At 46.2% G+C, this 16,807-nt stretch overlaps 5 protein-coding genes across 5 annotated transcripts; 4 read left to right on the top strand and 1 right to left on the bottom strand.

Moving 5' to 3' along the window:
• Window positions 1–212: 212 nt before the first annotated feature.
• GLAREA_06407 (MFS general substrate transporter) lies at window positions 213–2,259 on the top strand (the record flags this gene model as incomplete). Its single annotated transcript, XM_008081820.1, has 5 exons — window positions 213–441; window positions 492–631; window positions 680–936; window positions 991–1,144; window positions 1,231–2,259. 5 exons carry the CDS (start codon window positions 213–215, stop codon window positions 2,257–2,259), a joined length of 1,809 nt encoding a protein of 602 aa, XP_008080011.1.
• Window positions 2,260–2,908: 649 nt separating this feature from the next.
• On the top strand, window positions 2,909–4,527 carry GLAREA_06406 (FAD/NAD(P)-binding protein; the record flags this gene model as incomplete). The annotated part of the gene is made up of 6 exons (XM_008081819.1): window positions 2,909–3,028; window positions 3,080–3,117; window positions 3,171–3,191; window positions 3,245–3,624; window positions 3,670–3,959; window positions 4,024–4,527. 6 exons carry the CDS (start codon window positions 2,909–2,911, stop codon window positions 4,525–4,527), a joined length of 1,353 nt encoding a protein of 450 aa, XP_008080010.1.
• Window positions 4,528–5,479: 952 nt separating this feature from the next.
• On the top strand, window positions 5,480–12,194 carry GLAREA_06405 (P-loop containing nucleoside triphosphate hydrolase; the record flags this gene model as incomplete). The annotated part of the gene is made up of 6 exons (XM_008081818.1): window positions 5,480–6,087; window positions 6,142–8,512; window positions 9,008–9,029; window positions 9,306–9,463; window positions 9,520–9,604; window positions 9,655–12,194. 6 exons carry the CDS (start codon window positions 5,480–5,482, stop codon window positions 12,192–12,194), a joined length of 5,784 nt encoding a protein of 1,927 aa, XP_008080009.1.
• Window positions 12,195–12,753: 559 nt separating this feature from the next.
• Window positions 12,754–14,272, top strand: GLAREA_06404 (uncharacterized protein; the record flags this gene model as incomplete). The annotated part of the gene is made up of 5 exons (XM_008081817.1): window positions 12,754–12,853; window positions 12,918–12,954; window positions 13,024–13,120; window positions 13,180–13,969; window positions 14,019–14,272. 5 exons carry the CDS (start codon window positions 12,754–12,756, stop codon window positions 14,270–14,272), a joined length of 1,278 nt encoding a protein of 425 aa, XP_008080008.1.
• Window positions 14,273–15,552: 1,280 nt separating this feature from the next.
• On the bottom strand, window positions 15,553–16,307 carry GLAREA_06403 (uncharacterized protein; the record flags this gene model as incomplete). Its single annotated transcript, XM_008081816.1, has 2 exons — window positions 15,553–16,162; window positions 16,225–16,307. 2 exons carry the CDS (start codon window positions 16,305–16,307, stop codon window positions 15,553–15,555), a joined length of 693 nt encoding a protein of 230 aa, XP_008080007.1.
• Window positions 16,308–16,807: the final 500 nt, after the last annotated feature.

The following is a 16,807-nucleotide window of genomic DNA, read 5'->3' as shown; positions in this document are numbered from 1 at the left end:
GTATCGATGACATCGTCTGAAAGCCCTCCTCCCCTCATACGGTCGTACCCCCATGTCCAAAGTGAGTAAGGACAAAGCATTTGCAACGGTAAGAGCTTCTTCTCCGCCCTCCTGACTCGGCTGGAGAATACATAATGTAGGTCTTCCCCTCACTTTTTGGTTTTTCTCTCCCACATTCCCCAACCTTTCTCCCTTTGCCATTTCTAGCAAAGATGAACGTCTTCAAGACTCGTCGAGAACGCAAGGCTGCTGCCAATGGCAGTGGGGCATCCACAGCTGTTCCCTCCGCCAACAATTCCATTGAGGTGGGAGCCCGAGGAACGACTGGGTACAAAGAGGAAGGAAGCAATGATGCGAAAGCAGAGGCTGGCAAGATGCCGCATGTTACGATGCGAACAATCCTGATGGCCGCATTGGTTGCAATGGGAGGATTCATTTTCGGTATGATCTAAACAACAACAAATCGTCAGTCACTTGGCTAACGAGTCCAGGCTATGACACCGGACAGATATCTGGATTCCTGGAGATGAGAGTATTCTTGGAAATGTTCGGTGAAGAGACTACAGATTTGGCAGCACATCCTTCAGGATATTATTTCACCAACGTTCGGTCGGGCCTCATCGTGGGATTGGTACGTGATTCATCTAGTTGTGTTTTGAACCTTTACTGACTCTGTTAGCTCTCAATTGGTACTTTGATCGGATGTCTCATTGCCGGCCCTCTGGCTAACAGATTTGGTCGTCGAACCTGCATTCCACCCTGGTGTATGGTTTTCATCATTGGCGTGGTAATCCAAATGGCGGTTGGGGACGGCCAGTGGGTTGGGATTGTTATGGGTAGATGGGTCGCTGGTCTTGGTGTTGGTGGACTATCAGTTCTCGTACCACTCTATATGGCCGAGACTTCGCCAGTTCCAGTCAGAGGAGCAGTCATATCGTGAGTGTTACATGTATACGAAAGTGTGTATCTATTTGCTAATATCGTTTCTAGCTGTTACCAACTTTTCATTACAATCGGTATTTTTACTGCTGATTGTATCAATTATGGCACGGAAGCCAGAAATGACACTGGCTCTTATCGTATCCCAATGGGTGTCGGCTACATATGGGCATTATTACTTGGTGTTGGAGTCTTGTTCCTCCCAGTAAGTTATACTTCTTCACAAACATTTTATTCATTATGCATATTTGAATTCTGAATCTATAACAAATGCTTACGGCCACGCTACAGGAATCCCCTCGCCACGATTGGAACCATGGAAGATCAGACAAAGCACGAACCACCATGTCGAAGTTCTATGGTCTTCCAGAAACACATCCTTTGATTGTTAACGAAACCCAAGAGATCCAGGACATCATGGAAGCCACCCAGGGTGATCACCCATGGCATGAAGCAATCACCGGACCGCGAATGTTTTATCGAGTCGCCCTTGCTATGGCTCTTCAGACTTTGCAACAACTCACTGGTGCAAACTACTTTTTCTATTATGGCACAACTGTGTTTGCTGGCGTTGGCTTGGATAACTCCTACGTTACAGCGATGATTTTGGGTGGTGTGAACGTGGGAGCAACCGTTTTTGGAGTTTATATGGCCCGTCACTTCCGCCGCCGCGAATCCCTATATATAGCGGCTCTCTGGCAGACCATGTGCTTTCTGGTATTTGCCTCAGTCGGCCAGTTTGTCTTCAAAGGCGCTGAAGAAGGCTCTTCCACCGCTAAAACCTCTGGTACGGTCATGATCGTTTTTGCATGCCTCTTCATCGTTGGTTTTGCGACCACATGGGGTCCTCTCGTCTGGGCATGCATTTCCGAAATGTTCCCATACAGATACAGAGCCGTAGCTATGGGTTTCGCCACCTCCGCGAACTGGTTCTGGAATTTCATGCTCGCGTTCTTCACACCTTTCATCACCGGGGACATCCAATACGCATATGGCTACGTTTTCGCCGGATGCAATCTCGCCGCGTTCGTGGTCGTCTACTTCTTCCTCCTGGAATCTAGCGGAAAGAGTCTTGAAGAGGTCGACGCTATGTATCTCATCCACGTGTCCCCCCGAAAGAGCGCCAAGTTCCAGTTTGATGAGGAGACGAAGAGACATTTGAGTACGACTATTAATACGGATGCCATGCATCTCCAGGGCAGAGGAAAGAATATGAGGAAAGCGGAGGAGGGTGGTCAGGGCGGTGTTTTCCACAAGGAGGAGTTGGAGAATCCTCCACCAACCCATACTGGACCTGCGGTTGCCAGCGGTGCTGCGTGAGACACGAGAAGGAATCTAGTTGGGGGTTGCTATATGTATATTTATCGTGTTATTTTTGGCATAGCACTGGAGTTTGGTGGTTTGGCTCGGGTTTTAATACCTGATGAGGGAGTTACTTGTAATTGATAAGCGAGCACAATGAGAATACAATTTGTTTCAGAAGCTTATCTAGAAAGATCTAGCAATATCTGACTTCTTACATCCACGATAGTTCATGATATAGATTGATATCACATTCAATCTCTCTACATTCTAATTTTATCTTCTCAGCTGCATTTACAGTCCTGAAATTCCATATCCGTCGAAGTAAGTCGTCCGGCAATTCTAACCAGACATGGTTACGCCACATAATGACACCCTTCCCTGGAGTCTTGGCAAGGGACCCCCATTAAGTACCGCCGACAAAGAATCTGATTTCTCGTACGCAAGGTTTCTTGAGGATAAATTGAGCGATTTAAGACATGTTCGCAATCCGTGCATAATCATCGTGGCAGTGAACGCCCCTCACATGATAGGGGGCTCTTGCCGAGAAATCAGGTGAGAGGCGCTCGATACTTCAGCTTGGGCACAGCCCTGAAGAAAAGTCCTCTCATTCTAGAACTCACTCACGACATAACGGTTCGTTCTTTCGCTCTTCAATTGCTTGATCATGGCTCGTCGCGTATGCATCATTGGCGCTGGGATTTCGGGACTCCGTTGCGCCGCGGTTTTGCTTGAGAATTCTTACGATGTGACGATTATTGAGGCTCGAGATAGGATTGGAGGCAGGGTTTGTTTTGAACATTACTGATGGCTGATGAGGAGTGTTGATATTGTCCAGATAATGCAAAAGAAAATGGGTAGTTTGGAAGTTGATACGTAAGTCTCCAATCTCTCGATTTTACAAACGAAAGCTCACCAAATATTTCTAGTGGTGCTAATTGGGTGCACAAGTACGCCATAACCGGTGCTTCAACTTATGTGAAAGAAACTGAACCAATTCTAGGGGTGATGACAACCCCATCATAAAACTAGCGAAAGAAACGGACACTCCACTCCACCAATGGACCGAAAACACCCTCCTCGTCGACAGCGATGGCAATCTTGTCAACAGCGACCAGGCTAATGAAGCGCTTTCGCGTGTTTGGGGTGTTTTCGAGAAAGCAATGGAATTTAGCACCACCAATTCCAGCAACGTGGATTCGTCAACCAGTCTTTATGATTTCTTCACTGACGAGTGTGAGAAAATGAGTAGTAGTGGGAATTGGAATGAGTATGAGAAGGGTCTGGTTTTGGGTATGGCTGAGATGTGGGGTGCTTATGTTGGAGATGGTGTTAGGAGACAGTCGCTGAAGTTTTTCTTTCTTGAGGATTGCATTGAGAGTGGTAAGTCCAAATTTTGTATGTCTATAGAAGGTGCTGACAAGATAGATGATTATTTTATTCCAAGCAACTACAAGAAGATCATGTCTAAGGTATCTGAGATTCCGCTGGCAAGAGCTAAGTTGAGACTCGGAACAGTCATGACCAGCGTTGAAGCCGGCGAGAATGAACAGGGAAGAGTATGTGTCAAGACTTCGAAGGGAACAAGTGAGTTCTACGATGAAGTTGTGATTACGACTCCCCTTGGATGGTTGAAGAAAAACAAAGAGACTATTAAGCCTTTGGCGCCTCGAATATCAAAAGCTATTGACTCCATATCTTACGGAAGGCTTGAGAAGGTAATGTGATACAACCATATTCAATTATGGTCCAATTCATAGAATTAATCCGGTTCTAATACAGGTCCTCATTGAATTTCCATCCGCATTCTGGGAATCACCACAGACTTCAACCACTTCAGAAGTCGACAACACCATAAGTTTTGCACACTGGCTCACCCCCTCGTATTCCACAACTACAAACCCACAAAAATGGCGCTTGGAATGTGTGAGTTTCAACGCACTTCCACATCCATACAAACGTAATATCCTTCTCTTTTACACCTTCGGAGACTGCTCCACCCATATCACCACCTCGATTCGCGATCTCGAAGGAACAGCTCGTGAGGAAGTGTTAAAAGACTTCTTCGAGCCGTATTATTCGCGACTGCCTGGATATGAGGAGGTGAAATGTCAGCCCGTCAGATGGTTGGCGACAGAGTGGGGGAATGATGAGTTTGCGGGGTACGGGAGTTACTGTAATTTTCAGGTGGGGATGGGAGATGCAGCAAAGGATGTTGAAGCGATAAGGAGTGGGATGCCGGAAAAGGGTATTTATTTTGCCGGTAAGTCGTTTTATTTGGTTTGAGAAAGAGTGCTATCTTTTCTACGAAGTTATATTGATGAGATAATGGTTTTAGGAGAACACACAGCGACATTTGATGGACTAGGAACAGTCTCTGGAGCGTACAACTCTGGCGAGAGGATTGCACACCGAATTATCGATAGCTCCCAGCACAGCTCTAGGTAGTACGTACTGAGTTATGAGTAAGTGTGGAGCATGAATCTAGAATTATTGATTTTCGAAAATGTCACACAAGATGCCTTGGTCAAGAACATGCTGATTCGGTCTAGGTGATGGCAAGGCTTTTTGGACGGGACGGCAGGGCTTTTTGCAACCAATTGGTGTGCTGCACTTTCGGAACAGCGAAAGTATGTCCCCCACTTGCAGAATGCTTGTAAATCCCACAGTGAAGTCAGGAAAAGAATTCAATATGGAGATAACTTTGAATCGTTTTCATACAGTGTAAGCGTTTGATTGCGAAGACCAGAACAGTTTGTTAACATTTAGAGATTCCAAAGTGTTCGGTTTTCCAGTTCTGATGAGTGTAGGAGGCGAGGCTTCACGGTACGCAGGATAAGTAGCAGGTTCCGTAGGAACCTTCTTCCACGCAGTTTCTTCACACATCTTATTTGCTGTAAAAAGCAGACGAAACCAATGATATTTTGTCAAATCAATCGAGTCAACATCGAATTTCGAATTTCGACTGTCACTTGTTTCGTCCACCGTGGGGAGGCTTCGCTATGAGGGGCACGGATTTCACAGCCCCAATCGGTATCATCAGAGCAGGGGGTTCAGCGGCTGCAACCATAAGGCGTCTTCCGCAAAGCCTCTGGAAATTCAACCAATAAGACATACATGTGTTAATCCATATTATATATCCAGCTGCAGTCATATATCACGTCTTGGTCGTCACCCAAACTTTAATCGTTTCCATTAACATACGACCCATGCCGCTTGGCTGGCAACAACAGCAACTATGGCTGAAGTCATTCTGGGCCTCAGCGTTGCCTCATCAGTCGCTCAGTTAATACAGTTCTCCCAGAAAATCGTCAGCCAGCTCAGAGAACTACGCGCAGGAGATGTGCCCGCTGCCTTCTTAGACATCCGGATGCGCTTGCCCCTAATACTCAACATCATCAGTCGAATTCACGATGCGCAACTCAGCCCAGGAGACAAAGAAACATTCACCATTGTCGTCGAACGTTCCTTGAAGCAGGTCCATCAACTTACCGTGATCCTGGACAAATTAACTATTGCCAAGGGAGATTCGGCTTTGAGAAAGGGACTAAAAGTTGCTTTTGGATTAGTGGAGGAGAGTCGGATTCAGAATATCGCCTCTTCGCTTAAAGATAACGTACAGCTGTTGACATGTATCAACATTGCTCCAGCTGAGAAGGAGAAACCACTTCCTGCGGAAAGACGTTCGTCGGAAGCACCACCTCTTTACGGGGATTCAACAGGAGTCTTCTCAGTGCCATTTATACGAGACTCGCAGTTCGTTGGTCGTGAGAAGGTCATACGCTCGATCGATGAGGCTTTTGAGAAACAAACTAGAGTTGCTGTTGCTGGCATTGGTGGAGTAGGGTAAGTAGCTTTTTTCAAACTAAAAAGATACGTTTAGTAACACTTTATCTTTAGCAAGTCACAAGTTGCCATCGAATATTGCTATCAATTCAAAGACAACGACCCCAGCGCTCATGTCTTTTGGGTCTATGGCGGAAATTTTGCAAGATTCTACCAAGGCTATAGAAGAATCGCTCAAACTGTAGCGCTTCCAGGATGGGACGACCCCGAGACTAATATTCTTGATCTTGTATCGAGTTGGTTTTCCACGACTTCTACTAAGTTTTTGATGGTCCTTGATAACGCGGATAACATAATGCATTACTGGCCCGAAAAATACGGAGCTATCGATGAAGGAGATGGATCATCAACAAATATGTCAAAACACTTACCGGAGATCAGGCAGGATCACTTCTTACTGATTACCACTCGCGATACCCGTGTTGCTACGCGCTTGGCAAATAAGGGAAAGCCCATCACCTTGCAAGCAATGTCAAAAGAAGAAGCTACGAAGCTGTTCCTCTCCAAAGTTGATGGCGACCCACATGATTACGATAAAAAGGAGATAGACAATCTCCTCCACGAGCTGGATTATCTACCCTTAGCTATTTCGCAAGCCGCGGCTTTCATCGAGGAAAACGGAATCTCCATCTCTGAATACCTGGAGGCACTTAGGGGGGATGATGCCGAGGAGTTTCTGCATGAAGAGCTAAACGATTCGAGGCGAGACGAGCAAAGCATCAACTCTGTATTTCGAACGTGGAAGTTATCCTTCGACTTGATTTCTCAACAAAAGCCGAGAGCCGCTGAACTACTTTCTTTACTTGCGATGTTAGACAGACAAAGTATTCCCCGGTCTTTGCTTAAGGCTGGTGGGGTACCCGAAGTCGTGACTTCGCTAGGTACCTTACAGGCATTCAATCTCATTACCGCGCGAGCGGGTTCTCAGTCGTTTGGTATGCATCGACTTGTACAGCGGTTCGTTCAAATATCACTGAATCGCTCGGGCACAGCACAGAAATGGAAGGACAGAGCCCTTCACTGCGTGTCGATGACCTACCCAACAGAGATAGGAGTGGCAGAATGGCCACTTTGCGATACTCTGGCTCCTCATGTTCAGATTGTGACAAGATACAAGTATCCGTCTGTGGAAGCTCGACTAGACTTGGCACATCTAATATGTTGGGCAGCAGACTTTGACGTCGAGCGTGGGAAGTGTGATCAAGCCCTCCGTGGGGCCCATCACAGTCTCTCGATATTTCAAGAGTTAGTGCCGCCGAATGATGATAGACTTGCTGCTGCAACATGGCTTTACGGTCGATTGCAGTACTATGAAGCTAAATCTGAAGACGATATACGCGCCGCTACAGTCACACTCAAAAAGGCTATAGCAAATGCCCACTATCCCAGCCTACACTATGCCGAATCTGCTTTCGAATTGGCACACTTGTACTATGACCAACGCAACGAAAAGGAAAGCCTCGCCATGGGAAAAGCAAGCTTTGAATGTTGGAAAGAAATGGAAGGGACGCGAAGTATCCGCACTTTAGACAACATGGAGGACTACGCCGTAGAACTTGCTATGTTTGGACACGTCGACGAAGCGATTTCGCACTGGCAGAAGATCATCGATCTTAGTCCTAGCACCGACGCATCGGAAAACACGAAAACGATATATATGTACAGGAGTAGCGCGTCGATATCCGAGTTCCAGGGCGACGCAAGTATGGCGGAGATTCTGTATAAGAAGCTCATTGAGCTCGGCGAGGAATTATATAACCCGGAACATGTGCATGTCTTGGAGTATCGACTTTGCCATGCGGAGCAGGTAATGCGGCAAGGCAGGTTACAAGAAGCGATTGACCTTGCGAAAGCTATACTTGGTGTTTGTAAGAATCAGTCAGGATGGCAGATCACGGCGAGTGGTTTGCAGCTTATTGCCGAATGCAACAGGCTGAAAGGTGATTTTGCGCACGCGAAGACGTATCACTATAGGCTCCTCGAACTACTTACCAATATGCTGGGGAGAGGACACCAGGAGACTGTTGATGCGTTAGAGGCATATGCAGTTTGTCTCGTGCTGAATCGTCAGCCTAAGAAAGCGGGGCCGTTATTTCAGGAGATTTCGAATGCGAGAGAGGGTTTCCTGGATCCGGTGCATGCAGATACTTTGCGTGCGCTGGAGTGGCATGGAATTTGTCTTTCGCGGCAAGAAAGGGATGCGGAGGCTGAAACGAAGTTTCTGGAGATAATCAACCGCGAAGAGAAAGTGAGTCCGCGTGTACTCGAGAATCTATGTATGACGCTCTGGAATCAACAAAAATGGAGTGAGCTTGAAGCCAGGTGTCGGCAGGCACTCGATTTGGACGGATATGACCACACAAGTGCCCGAAAGATGTTGAGTCATGCCCTGGAGCAGCAGGGTAAGATTGATGAAGCGCTGGAAGTAAGAACTTCCCGTCTCGATGTCCAGGGAACAAGTATTGGCTGCGTAGACTTGAGGCTGGAGGTACAAGATATACCGATAAAACCGTCACATCGGAGATTTGGGAGGATGATTCATCCTAGGACTTGGTCAGCTTGATTTGTAAATGACGGGATTGGTGTTTATAGGCATAGAAGCGGTTTGGGTTGTTTTTATACCATTTTGTGTTGTAGTTATTACACTCATAGTATATAAGTAGTGTAGATCTTATACTATTGTGCATTTGTAGATATTATACTTATATCTAAACAGTTTTAATTTAACCTTATTGCTTCGTCTTTTCTTGTGTTTATTCTCTTGACACTTTATTTAGCTTCTTAATCAAGATCGGTACTAGGCATCTAGTAATAATTAACATCTCATTTACTCATGAGATTTTAAATCGTCTAGATAAATAGCTTACTTACGTCAGCGAGTGCTACATGTTAAAAAAATCGCCATATCTTAACGAAAAAGTGCGAATGTAAACACAAGACCTGTAAGTTCTTAGTTGAGTGAATGGATAAGAGAAAAAGAGGAACTGTACTTAAAATTTAAGCGATTAACTTATAAAGTAGAAAATATAGAAGATTTTTATTTATTAGGCTTATAATTTAGATATTTATTATCTCTCTATCTAGAAACTTGTTAATAATAACATAGGTGATATACTTCGCATGATGGGGTGTTGTCTCACGATTTTAATTGTAGCGTTTTGTAATTTCAAACGACAATTTTTAATGAAGTTGTAAAAGCTTCGTTGGCCAAATAATAGATGCCTCCGACTTCGGTCCGCTTCCCGGAGCAGCTTCTCCGGAGCTTTACCCCACAACGCGTCGACGAAGCGCGCCCAGGCCATTGACGACCATGTTAATTCCAGATGTCACTGCCATTAGGACCGCAGGCAAAGGCAACAAGGGAATACCTCCGACGGTACTGACAAGCAATTGAAATTCAAGAAACAGTATCTAATCCTCTATGCCGTTAAGATGGAAAGTTGGTCATCAGGAAGGGAGGAGTTATTCACAGAGTTGACGAGGATTTGCAATCGCGTTGAATCGGGCATTGTCAAAGGTTGCTCAATTCTTCTCTAGCTCAAGGCTTCACTAATGATGCGCTTCTAGAGCTTGATAAGGAAAACTACACGCGAATTTCAAGAACAGAGTTGAATGCACTGGAAGAGAAAGCCGCCCGAGTGGACCAGCTGTTACAGAAGAACTCGCAACTCTCTAGCGAACTAAAGGAATTGCAGGAGTCCAGGAAACATTGGGATGCGGTCGAGAAAGAAAATGAGCGGCTGGCGGTAGAGCTTTCGAGATTGGAGAAGAGCCTTCAAGACAAGAATTTGCGCGAGGCACTTGATGTGGAATCGAATGAGCGAACACGAAACACGACCCCGGTCTCCAGCGATTCTTCTATAGTTGGCAAGATCAAAGACGGCGAATATAATGTGGTCAAGTGGAACAAGCTGGTCGACAAATACAACATCTTGTGTAATGCACGCAATGAAGCTGTTTCATCCAAACAGACTTTGGAGGAGATTTTCCGGAAGAAGAAATTAGAGCATGAGAAGAGAATAGGGACGTTGACGAAGCACGTTGCCGACAGGGACGGTATAATTCAGAAAAAGAGGGAGACGATACGGAAATTAAAGGCTCAGCTTGGGGAAGTAAATCATGAAGGTGGTGATGACGAGGAAGTAGGTAACGCATCGCAGATTTGTACAGATGTGTTGCCGCAAGAGGGTTTGCAAGACATCAGCTTGCCGAACAAGGAAATTCAAATACCAGTTAGCCCTTCGAAGAATGGGCCGACGGATGAGGCTGAGGAAGCAGATCATCCAGGTATACTTCCCATATCATCATCTCGACTTCCAGATGATCATGGCATTGGGCTGTTGGGTCAGTCTCAAGAGCTACCGAATCTCCTGGGTGAGGGTCGATTCCATGTCGAAGATACACAATTTGAACCTCTGGGGCCTCTTCCGTCAAGCTCTTCGACGGAAGATGACGACTCTCCGACACTGCACCGTCGTGGCCAAAATATGCCCTCAGAGGTACCCCCTGACATACCGGATTCTCCAGATAGCCCGGTGGTCGTATCATCTCGTAGTGTTAAGAAGCGAAAACGGCGTGATGAAGATGACGTTTCGACGCCTCCAGTGAAAATTAAGGTTGAAGCAATTACCAGTAGTCCGTCAGAAGTTGCACCGATGCGCCGCTTGGAGCATATCGAAAGTTTTGATCTTGATGAAATAGGGCAGAAGGTAGACACCCCGAAGAAACACCGTCAACGGGATATCATCAGACAGACGTCAAACCTTTCTTGGGGATCTCAAGGCAGCGGTACGACTGCGAACCATGCCCTTCGTTCTTCTTTAACTAGCACTCCTGTTCCACGAGCCGTGCCAATTCAACAACTACATGCCGAAAACCCCCAAATTGCCTCGCCTCTAAGGGTAATAGACAACAATCAGAGAATTTTGCCACGGACATCGAATAATCTGACACCTAAACCTAGACGTCTGGCCAGCGATAACGCAGTGGGTGCGCTATCTGAAGATGGCACCATATACTTACAATCTGAAAATCCGCAACCTGAAATAGATGCCACTGCTCGTCTGGATAACCTTCTGGCCAAACCATCTCCCCCGAAGACCATTCTTAGTCCAGCTCGACGAAATTTAGGCAGGCAGTCTGGTAGCAACACACGGTCAACGCCGTTCAGATCAACTTATGAGAAGATGTACATACCTACCCTAGAACCTGGTAGACCTATACCGGCTAATATCAGAGATATCAGAAACATCAGAAACTCGATGGAGCAGCCTGGGCCGAGAAGCGCATCTCCAAGCACGGAACCTTCCCATCGACCGCAATCTGCGCGTAGAACAAGAGCAATAGACATTCCCGAGTTTCCAATCATCAAATCTGAACCTACAAGTGGTGCAGGGCAAGCAAATGATACTCCAGTCGCAGGACACCGAACAATAGCTACCCCCAGAACCAAACCGGGAGAAACTAGGAACCATACGCCGGCTACAGCTCTTCGTTCTACTAGACGATTGCCTACTACCTCGACTAGGAAGCAGCGTAATATGAGAGCAGAGGATGACGAGATGAATCCGGAACACGAGCCATTGAGGATACGCCCAATTGAGACCCTTACAATTGGCGATTTTAAAGTCAATCCAAATGCAAATCAAGGCATTGCCTACGCGTTCAAAGACGTTGTACGCGGTCGTGATCAACGGCGATGTTTACAAGGATGTGTGAAACCAGAGTGTTGTGGGAATGATCTACGAAATCTCGTCTTGATGATGAGAGACAATCCCAGAAGAGACCAAGATGTTGAGGATCAGCGAATTCTAGAAGAATTCATGGGTGACAATGCTTATAGAATTCGAGGCATGAACCCCGCGCAGCGAGAAGAAACAATCATACAAGCAATGACTCGCGAGTTGGCTAACAAGTATGGAAGACATCGCCACGCATATCAGAGAAAACAAAGCCCACCAGGGTTTTGGGATACCGATTTCCCGCTTACCCAAGAGCAACAAGAGCTTCGAAGAATGGAGCAGGAAAAGAAGCAGGAGGCTGTTCGAACGAGGTATGAAGAGGCGATGCGACCAGGCGGCGCATACATCTTCAGAGACGAGCAATAGGTTTTGATGGGTGTTCGGGAGAAGAAGTACAGAGGACACGACGATTGTAATAAGATTGCACCACAGAAAGAGAGAGGATTCACTATTATTATACCCTTGTATTGTCGTTTGAATGGTGCATCGGAGTGGCTATCTAGCATTGCATGTGTTGCATGTGTATTGGAGCGGGATTAACAGAAACGAATAAATGAATAAATATTACTAAAATTTGACACATAAAAGTCTACTTATAACATAAATTTGGCTTAGTATCTATTGAATAATTAATAAAAGGCTCTATGTCCAACGACGATAGAGCCTTTAACCTGTCGCAGGAAAGTTCACATGGGTTTTACCTATTCTTTCAACATCGAGTACGTGGCGTCGAGAGGTGGCTGAGGCTCGCATCCCCACCAAGCGGCGCGGGAACAACGGAACCCCTTTGAGGCTGACTGAGCAGAGCAAACGGAGGATCGCGAACACGACGTCAAAGCATCAAGACAACACTGCAACATCATCGCCGTCGCAGTTTTTCAATTCGCAGCCTGTCCCTGGCCCACGATTGCGACATTCATACAAGATGGCTGATACTCCAGGCTTGAACCACCCGGACTCGATCGATTCGCAGGATCCAAATCAACACCCAGACGAGAAGAAACCGAAGAGCAGGAGGCCAGCGAGTGAGCTTATCCGCATTTTCCGCGTAAGAGATACATGTATATTGACAAAATATTCTCTCTATAGACACCGCATTCCGGCAACAGCGATTGAAAGCATGGCAGTGAGTGGCGCCGCGAGCTGGTTGATGAAGGATATAGAAGGACATGTACTAATGGACCTTCGCATGCAGACCGATTCTCACACCCAAGACCGTCCTTCCTTTATTCTTCGCTATCGGAATTATATTTGCGCCCATAGGTGGAGGATTACTATATGCTAGTCGAGCGGTTCGTATATTCATTTGGCTATACTACATGACCTGAAGCTGATGTTGGGTATGGGACAGGTCCAAGAGATCAGTATCGACTATTCGCATTGCCAGACCGACGCTCCTATATCCCCAGAGACAGCAGCTGTACCTAGCTCGGCGTACGAACATTATTTTGGAAAGGGAAATACGACATGGGGAGAGGATGACCGTAGACCCCGGTGGTCCCGGCGAAATCTGACTGAAGAAGAGAAGACATTCGACGGGGTACCTTTCAAATACGATGTTTACCTATGCCAACTCGAATTTACGATCGAGAACGAAATGAAGGGTCCAGTATACTTCTATTATCGCCTCACCAATTTCTACCAAAATCACAGACGTTATGCCAAATCTTTCAACATCGACCAACTTGGCGGCAAAGCCGTTTCTGAAAGCTCAGTCCACAGCAGTGACTGCACACCACTCACGACGGCTGTCGATCCCAGGGACGGCGTTAAAAAGCCATACTATCCTTGCGGATTGGCTGCCAACTCTGTTTTCAATGATACATTCGGCAACCCAGTTCGAGTCGGAGCTGCGAACGATCCCGTGCCGTATCTCATGTCGAACAAAAGCATAGCATGGAATAGTGATAAAGAGTTATATGGAAAATCCAAGTACAATCTAGCGACGGATGTGATACCTCCACCAAACTGGGAAGGCCGCTATCCTAATGGTTATACTGCGGACAGGTACCCAGACCTTGTTGAGGACGAGTCTTTCCAGGTTTGGATGCGTCTAGCTGGTCTTCCAACCTTCAGCAAGCTTGCGCAAAAGTCAAATGACAATATGCCTGAAGGAAAATACCAGTTGAATATCACTAGTTGTTAGTTACCTATCCCTCTCTGCATTACACTAATCGCTAACTCATTCAGTCTTCAACGTAACCGAGTACGGAGGCACCAAATCAATCGTCATCAGCACCGGAACCGTCATGGGTGGAAGAAACCCCTTCCTCGGCATCGCATACGTCGTAGTCGGTGGAATCTGCGTTGTCCTCGGCGCCCTATTCCTCGTCACTCATCTCGTCAAACCAAGAAAATTGGGCGATCATACCTATCTATCGTGGAACAACGTCGGTGCCCATTCCGGTCCTTCAGACGGTGTCCTTGCTGGTGATAGACCATAAGATCAGAAATGGCGCAATGATGTTGTATTATAATGAGGATTTGCAAATGACATTCCCAGTTTGGCGATCAGGACTAGGGATTCCTGATAGTTTGTCTCTTTTTGAAGCGGGCGCAGATTGTGTTTTTTTTCCATCTTCCACCGATGTTTTTGCTGTTGTCGTCCTAGGGTTCAAGACAATTGCGAATTAGGTGGGATGGGTTTGGGATTTTTTTGGGCATGGGGTCTTGTTATTTGGTACACCTTTTTTTATAGAGAATGAATGGAGTTGAATTTATACGTGCTTAGAGTTTCTTACTTTGTTTACCTGCTGGAATTATGTGACCTTGAGCAGTTATATTTTTGTTCGGGTCTTGCGGTTCGCTTCATTTGCTTACGTTACACACAACCTTGGAAATTCGCCGTCTAGCTCGTGGATTACTCTTTTCTCATCGACTGAGCGTGCCTTGTTCGAGCGATGTTTCGTGCCTATCTCGTGAGCCGTTTTTACTTTCACTTCTTCGCCTGCCAATCTCTATTGTTCACTGAGTTAAGTATCAGTATACTTTACCTTGGTAATACTTTGTACTCATTACTTTGCGATCTAGTTTGAGATATAAAGTTGTTATCGAAAATACCGAAGTCGACTTTTATTTTACAGGTCTTTAAGCTGTCTAGTTGATACAGACTTGAGTCAAGCAACACTTATTAAAGACAACACGCCGTTACCCTCACTAGCCTTAGAGCTCTTAACTCTTAGTAAACGCTCCTCCGGAAGCGACCGCCATTAGCGACCGATTGAGCACTATTTATAACACCCATCTCCCCTAGATCCGTGGAAAGTACATCGCCATTGTGAGTCCTGAGAGTCAGCTCCTCTGTGACTGCAGCATCCAAAGCAGCTCTTTCGGCCGCCATCGCTGTTCAAGGAGACCAGAATTCGCTATAGTTTTGAGTCATGGCTAGCAGCTCTTCTGCGATTGTGGTAGCTAAGGCGGCTCTTCTAGCCGTGGTGCTATCGCGCATGTCTGTGATCATCTTAGGAGAGGAAGGCCGGCTATCATATTGAGTACTTGCTGCTTGCTTTCTTTCGATTGAAGCAGCCAGGGCAGCTCTTTAAGCACTCGCAAACAGGCGTATGTCTTCAGCCATCGAAGGAGACCAAGGTACGCTCTGAGACCTCGGAGATGCACAAGTCGGTGAATTTGGACTCATGACTTGTGTTATTGAAGAAGATAGAGGCGTCCTAAGTGTGCTGTCAAGTTGAGTAACAACACGCAGTTTTGGATTGGTTGAGCGAGACTATGGCGTTCTGCTATTGGGAAAGATTGGGCTCGTTTCTGCATCAGATATGGCATCACTTTGATGATGTTGATTGGCAGTGCGGAGGTCTTTTTCGCTTGAAGTTGAGACTTGAGTTCCATTACTCGGAAAGGATTGACGGATATTCGATGCCGATTCCGATGTACCGTTTCTTGGAGGTATTTCAATATCAAAGCGCATGTCCAGCGCCATCGTAGGTGACCAAGGTACATCATCATCTTCAGCATTCAAGCAGGTATTGATAGGAGCGGAAGATGTTGAGTAACTAGAATTGATATTCCTAGCAACGTCTGCCGTACTTGAGAAACTGCTACCGGGCGACGTACGCATATTCATGGGTAATGAAGGTGAGCAGCATGCACGAGACACAGGATTCCGGCAGACATTCCCTGGCCAGTCATCCGCGGGCGCTACTGATAGGTTAGAACCATTAATTGCTTCCGCGGCAGAAGCGACGGGTGCAACACGTTGAGCCCGACTATTGATCCACTGGGAGGTATCGGTACCATGTGCATTCCGAGTAGCAGTCAATGAGAGTCTGATCTTTGGAAAGTCTCGGATTGAGTTGACCGTTCCAAACCAGAAAATTCTTTGCCAGGAACCAAAGCCATTAGTATCTTGAGTAATTTAGCTCTGATTCACATACAGTACCGGTTCCAGGTTAACTGATCTGCCCGAAACGTCTTCCAGCACTTTGAGCCGTTGGGACCTTGGAGGCAGGCTTTGAAATGCATGTTTTGCCAGATATCTCGGACCCGCTCTTGCATACAGTTTCTTGGATGCATTGATTCGCTGCCATCACGAATGACGGCTTGAACTATATGTTGTAATTGAGACTCACATTCTCGCGCCATTACGCAAGTTGGTTGGGGCAGAGAACGTTACAATGAGGTAGAAGAATAAGTGATGTGAAGTTGTACGTAGAATCGATGTACATATGGAATGTCAGAAAAGTTTTAAACATTTGCAGATGCAAGTTGGAATTGACCTTCGAGTTTCACAAGACTCATAGTGCGTCATTCCACATCGTAACATGTCGCGTTTATCAAGTCAAGTCGAGGGATATAGACCTCAGCAATGATAGTTTTTATGGAGATAAGCAAGCGCTAACCAAACACCTCCAATGTACCCGACGAAATTCCACTGACATCACAAGAAGCAGAATTGCAATAACTCTCACCTCGGCGTCATTCAGCCTAGCAAATCCAACATCCAGCATCTTGAGTCAGGGTCG

The sequence above is a fragment of the Glarea lozoyensis genome (genome assembly GCF_000409485.1).
Source record: "Glarea lozoyensis ATCC 20868 chromosome Unknown GLAREA15, whole genome shotgun sequence".
Classification (NCBI taxonomy): domain Eukaryota; kingdom Fungi; phylum Ascomycota; class Leotiomycetes; order Helotiales; family Helotiaceae; genus Glarea; species Glarea lozoyensis.
The sequence above is the reverse complement of the archived record's forward strand: the minus strand, read 5'-3'. Positions and strand labels throughout refer to the sequence as shown.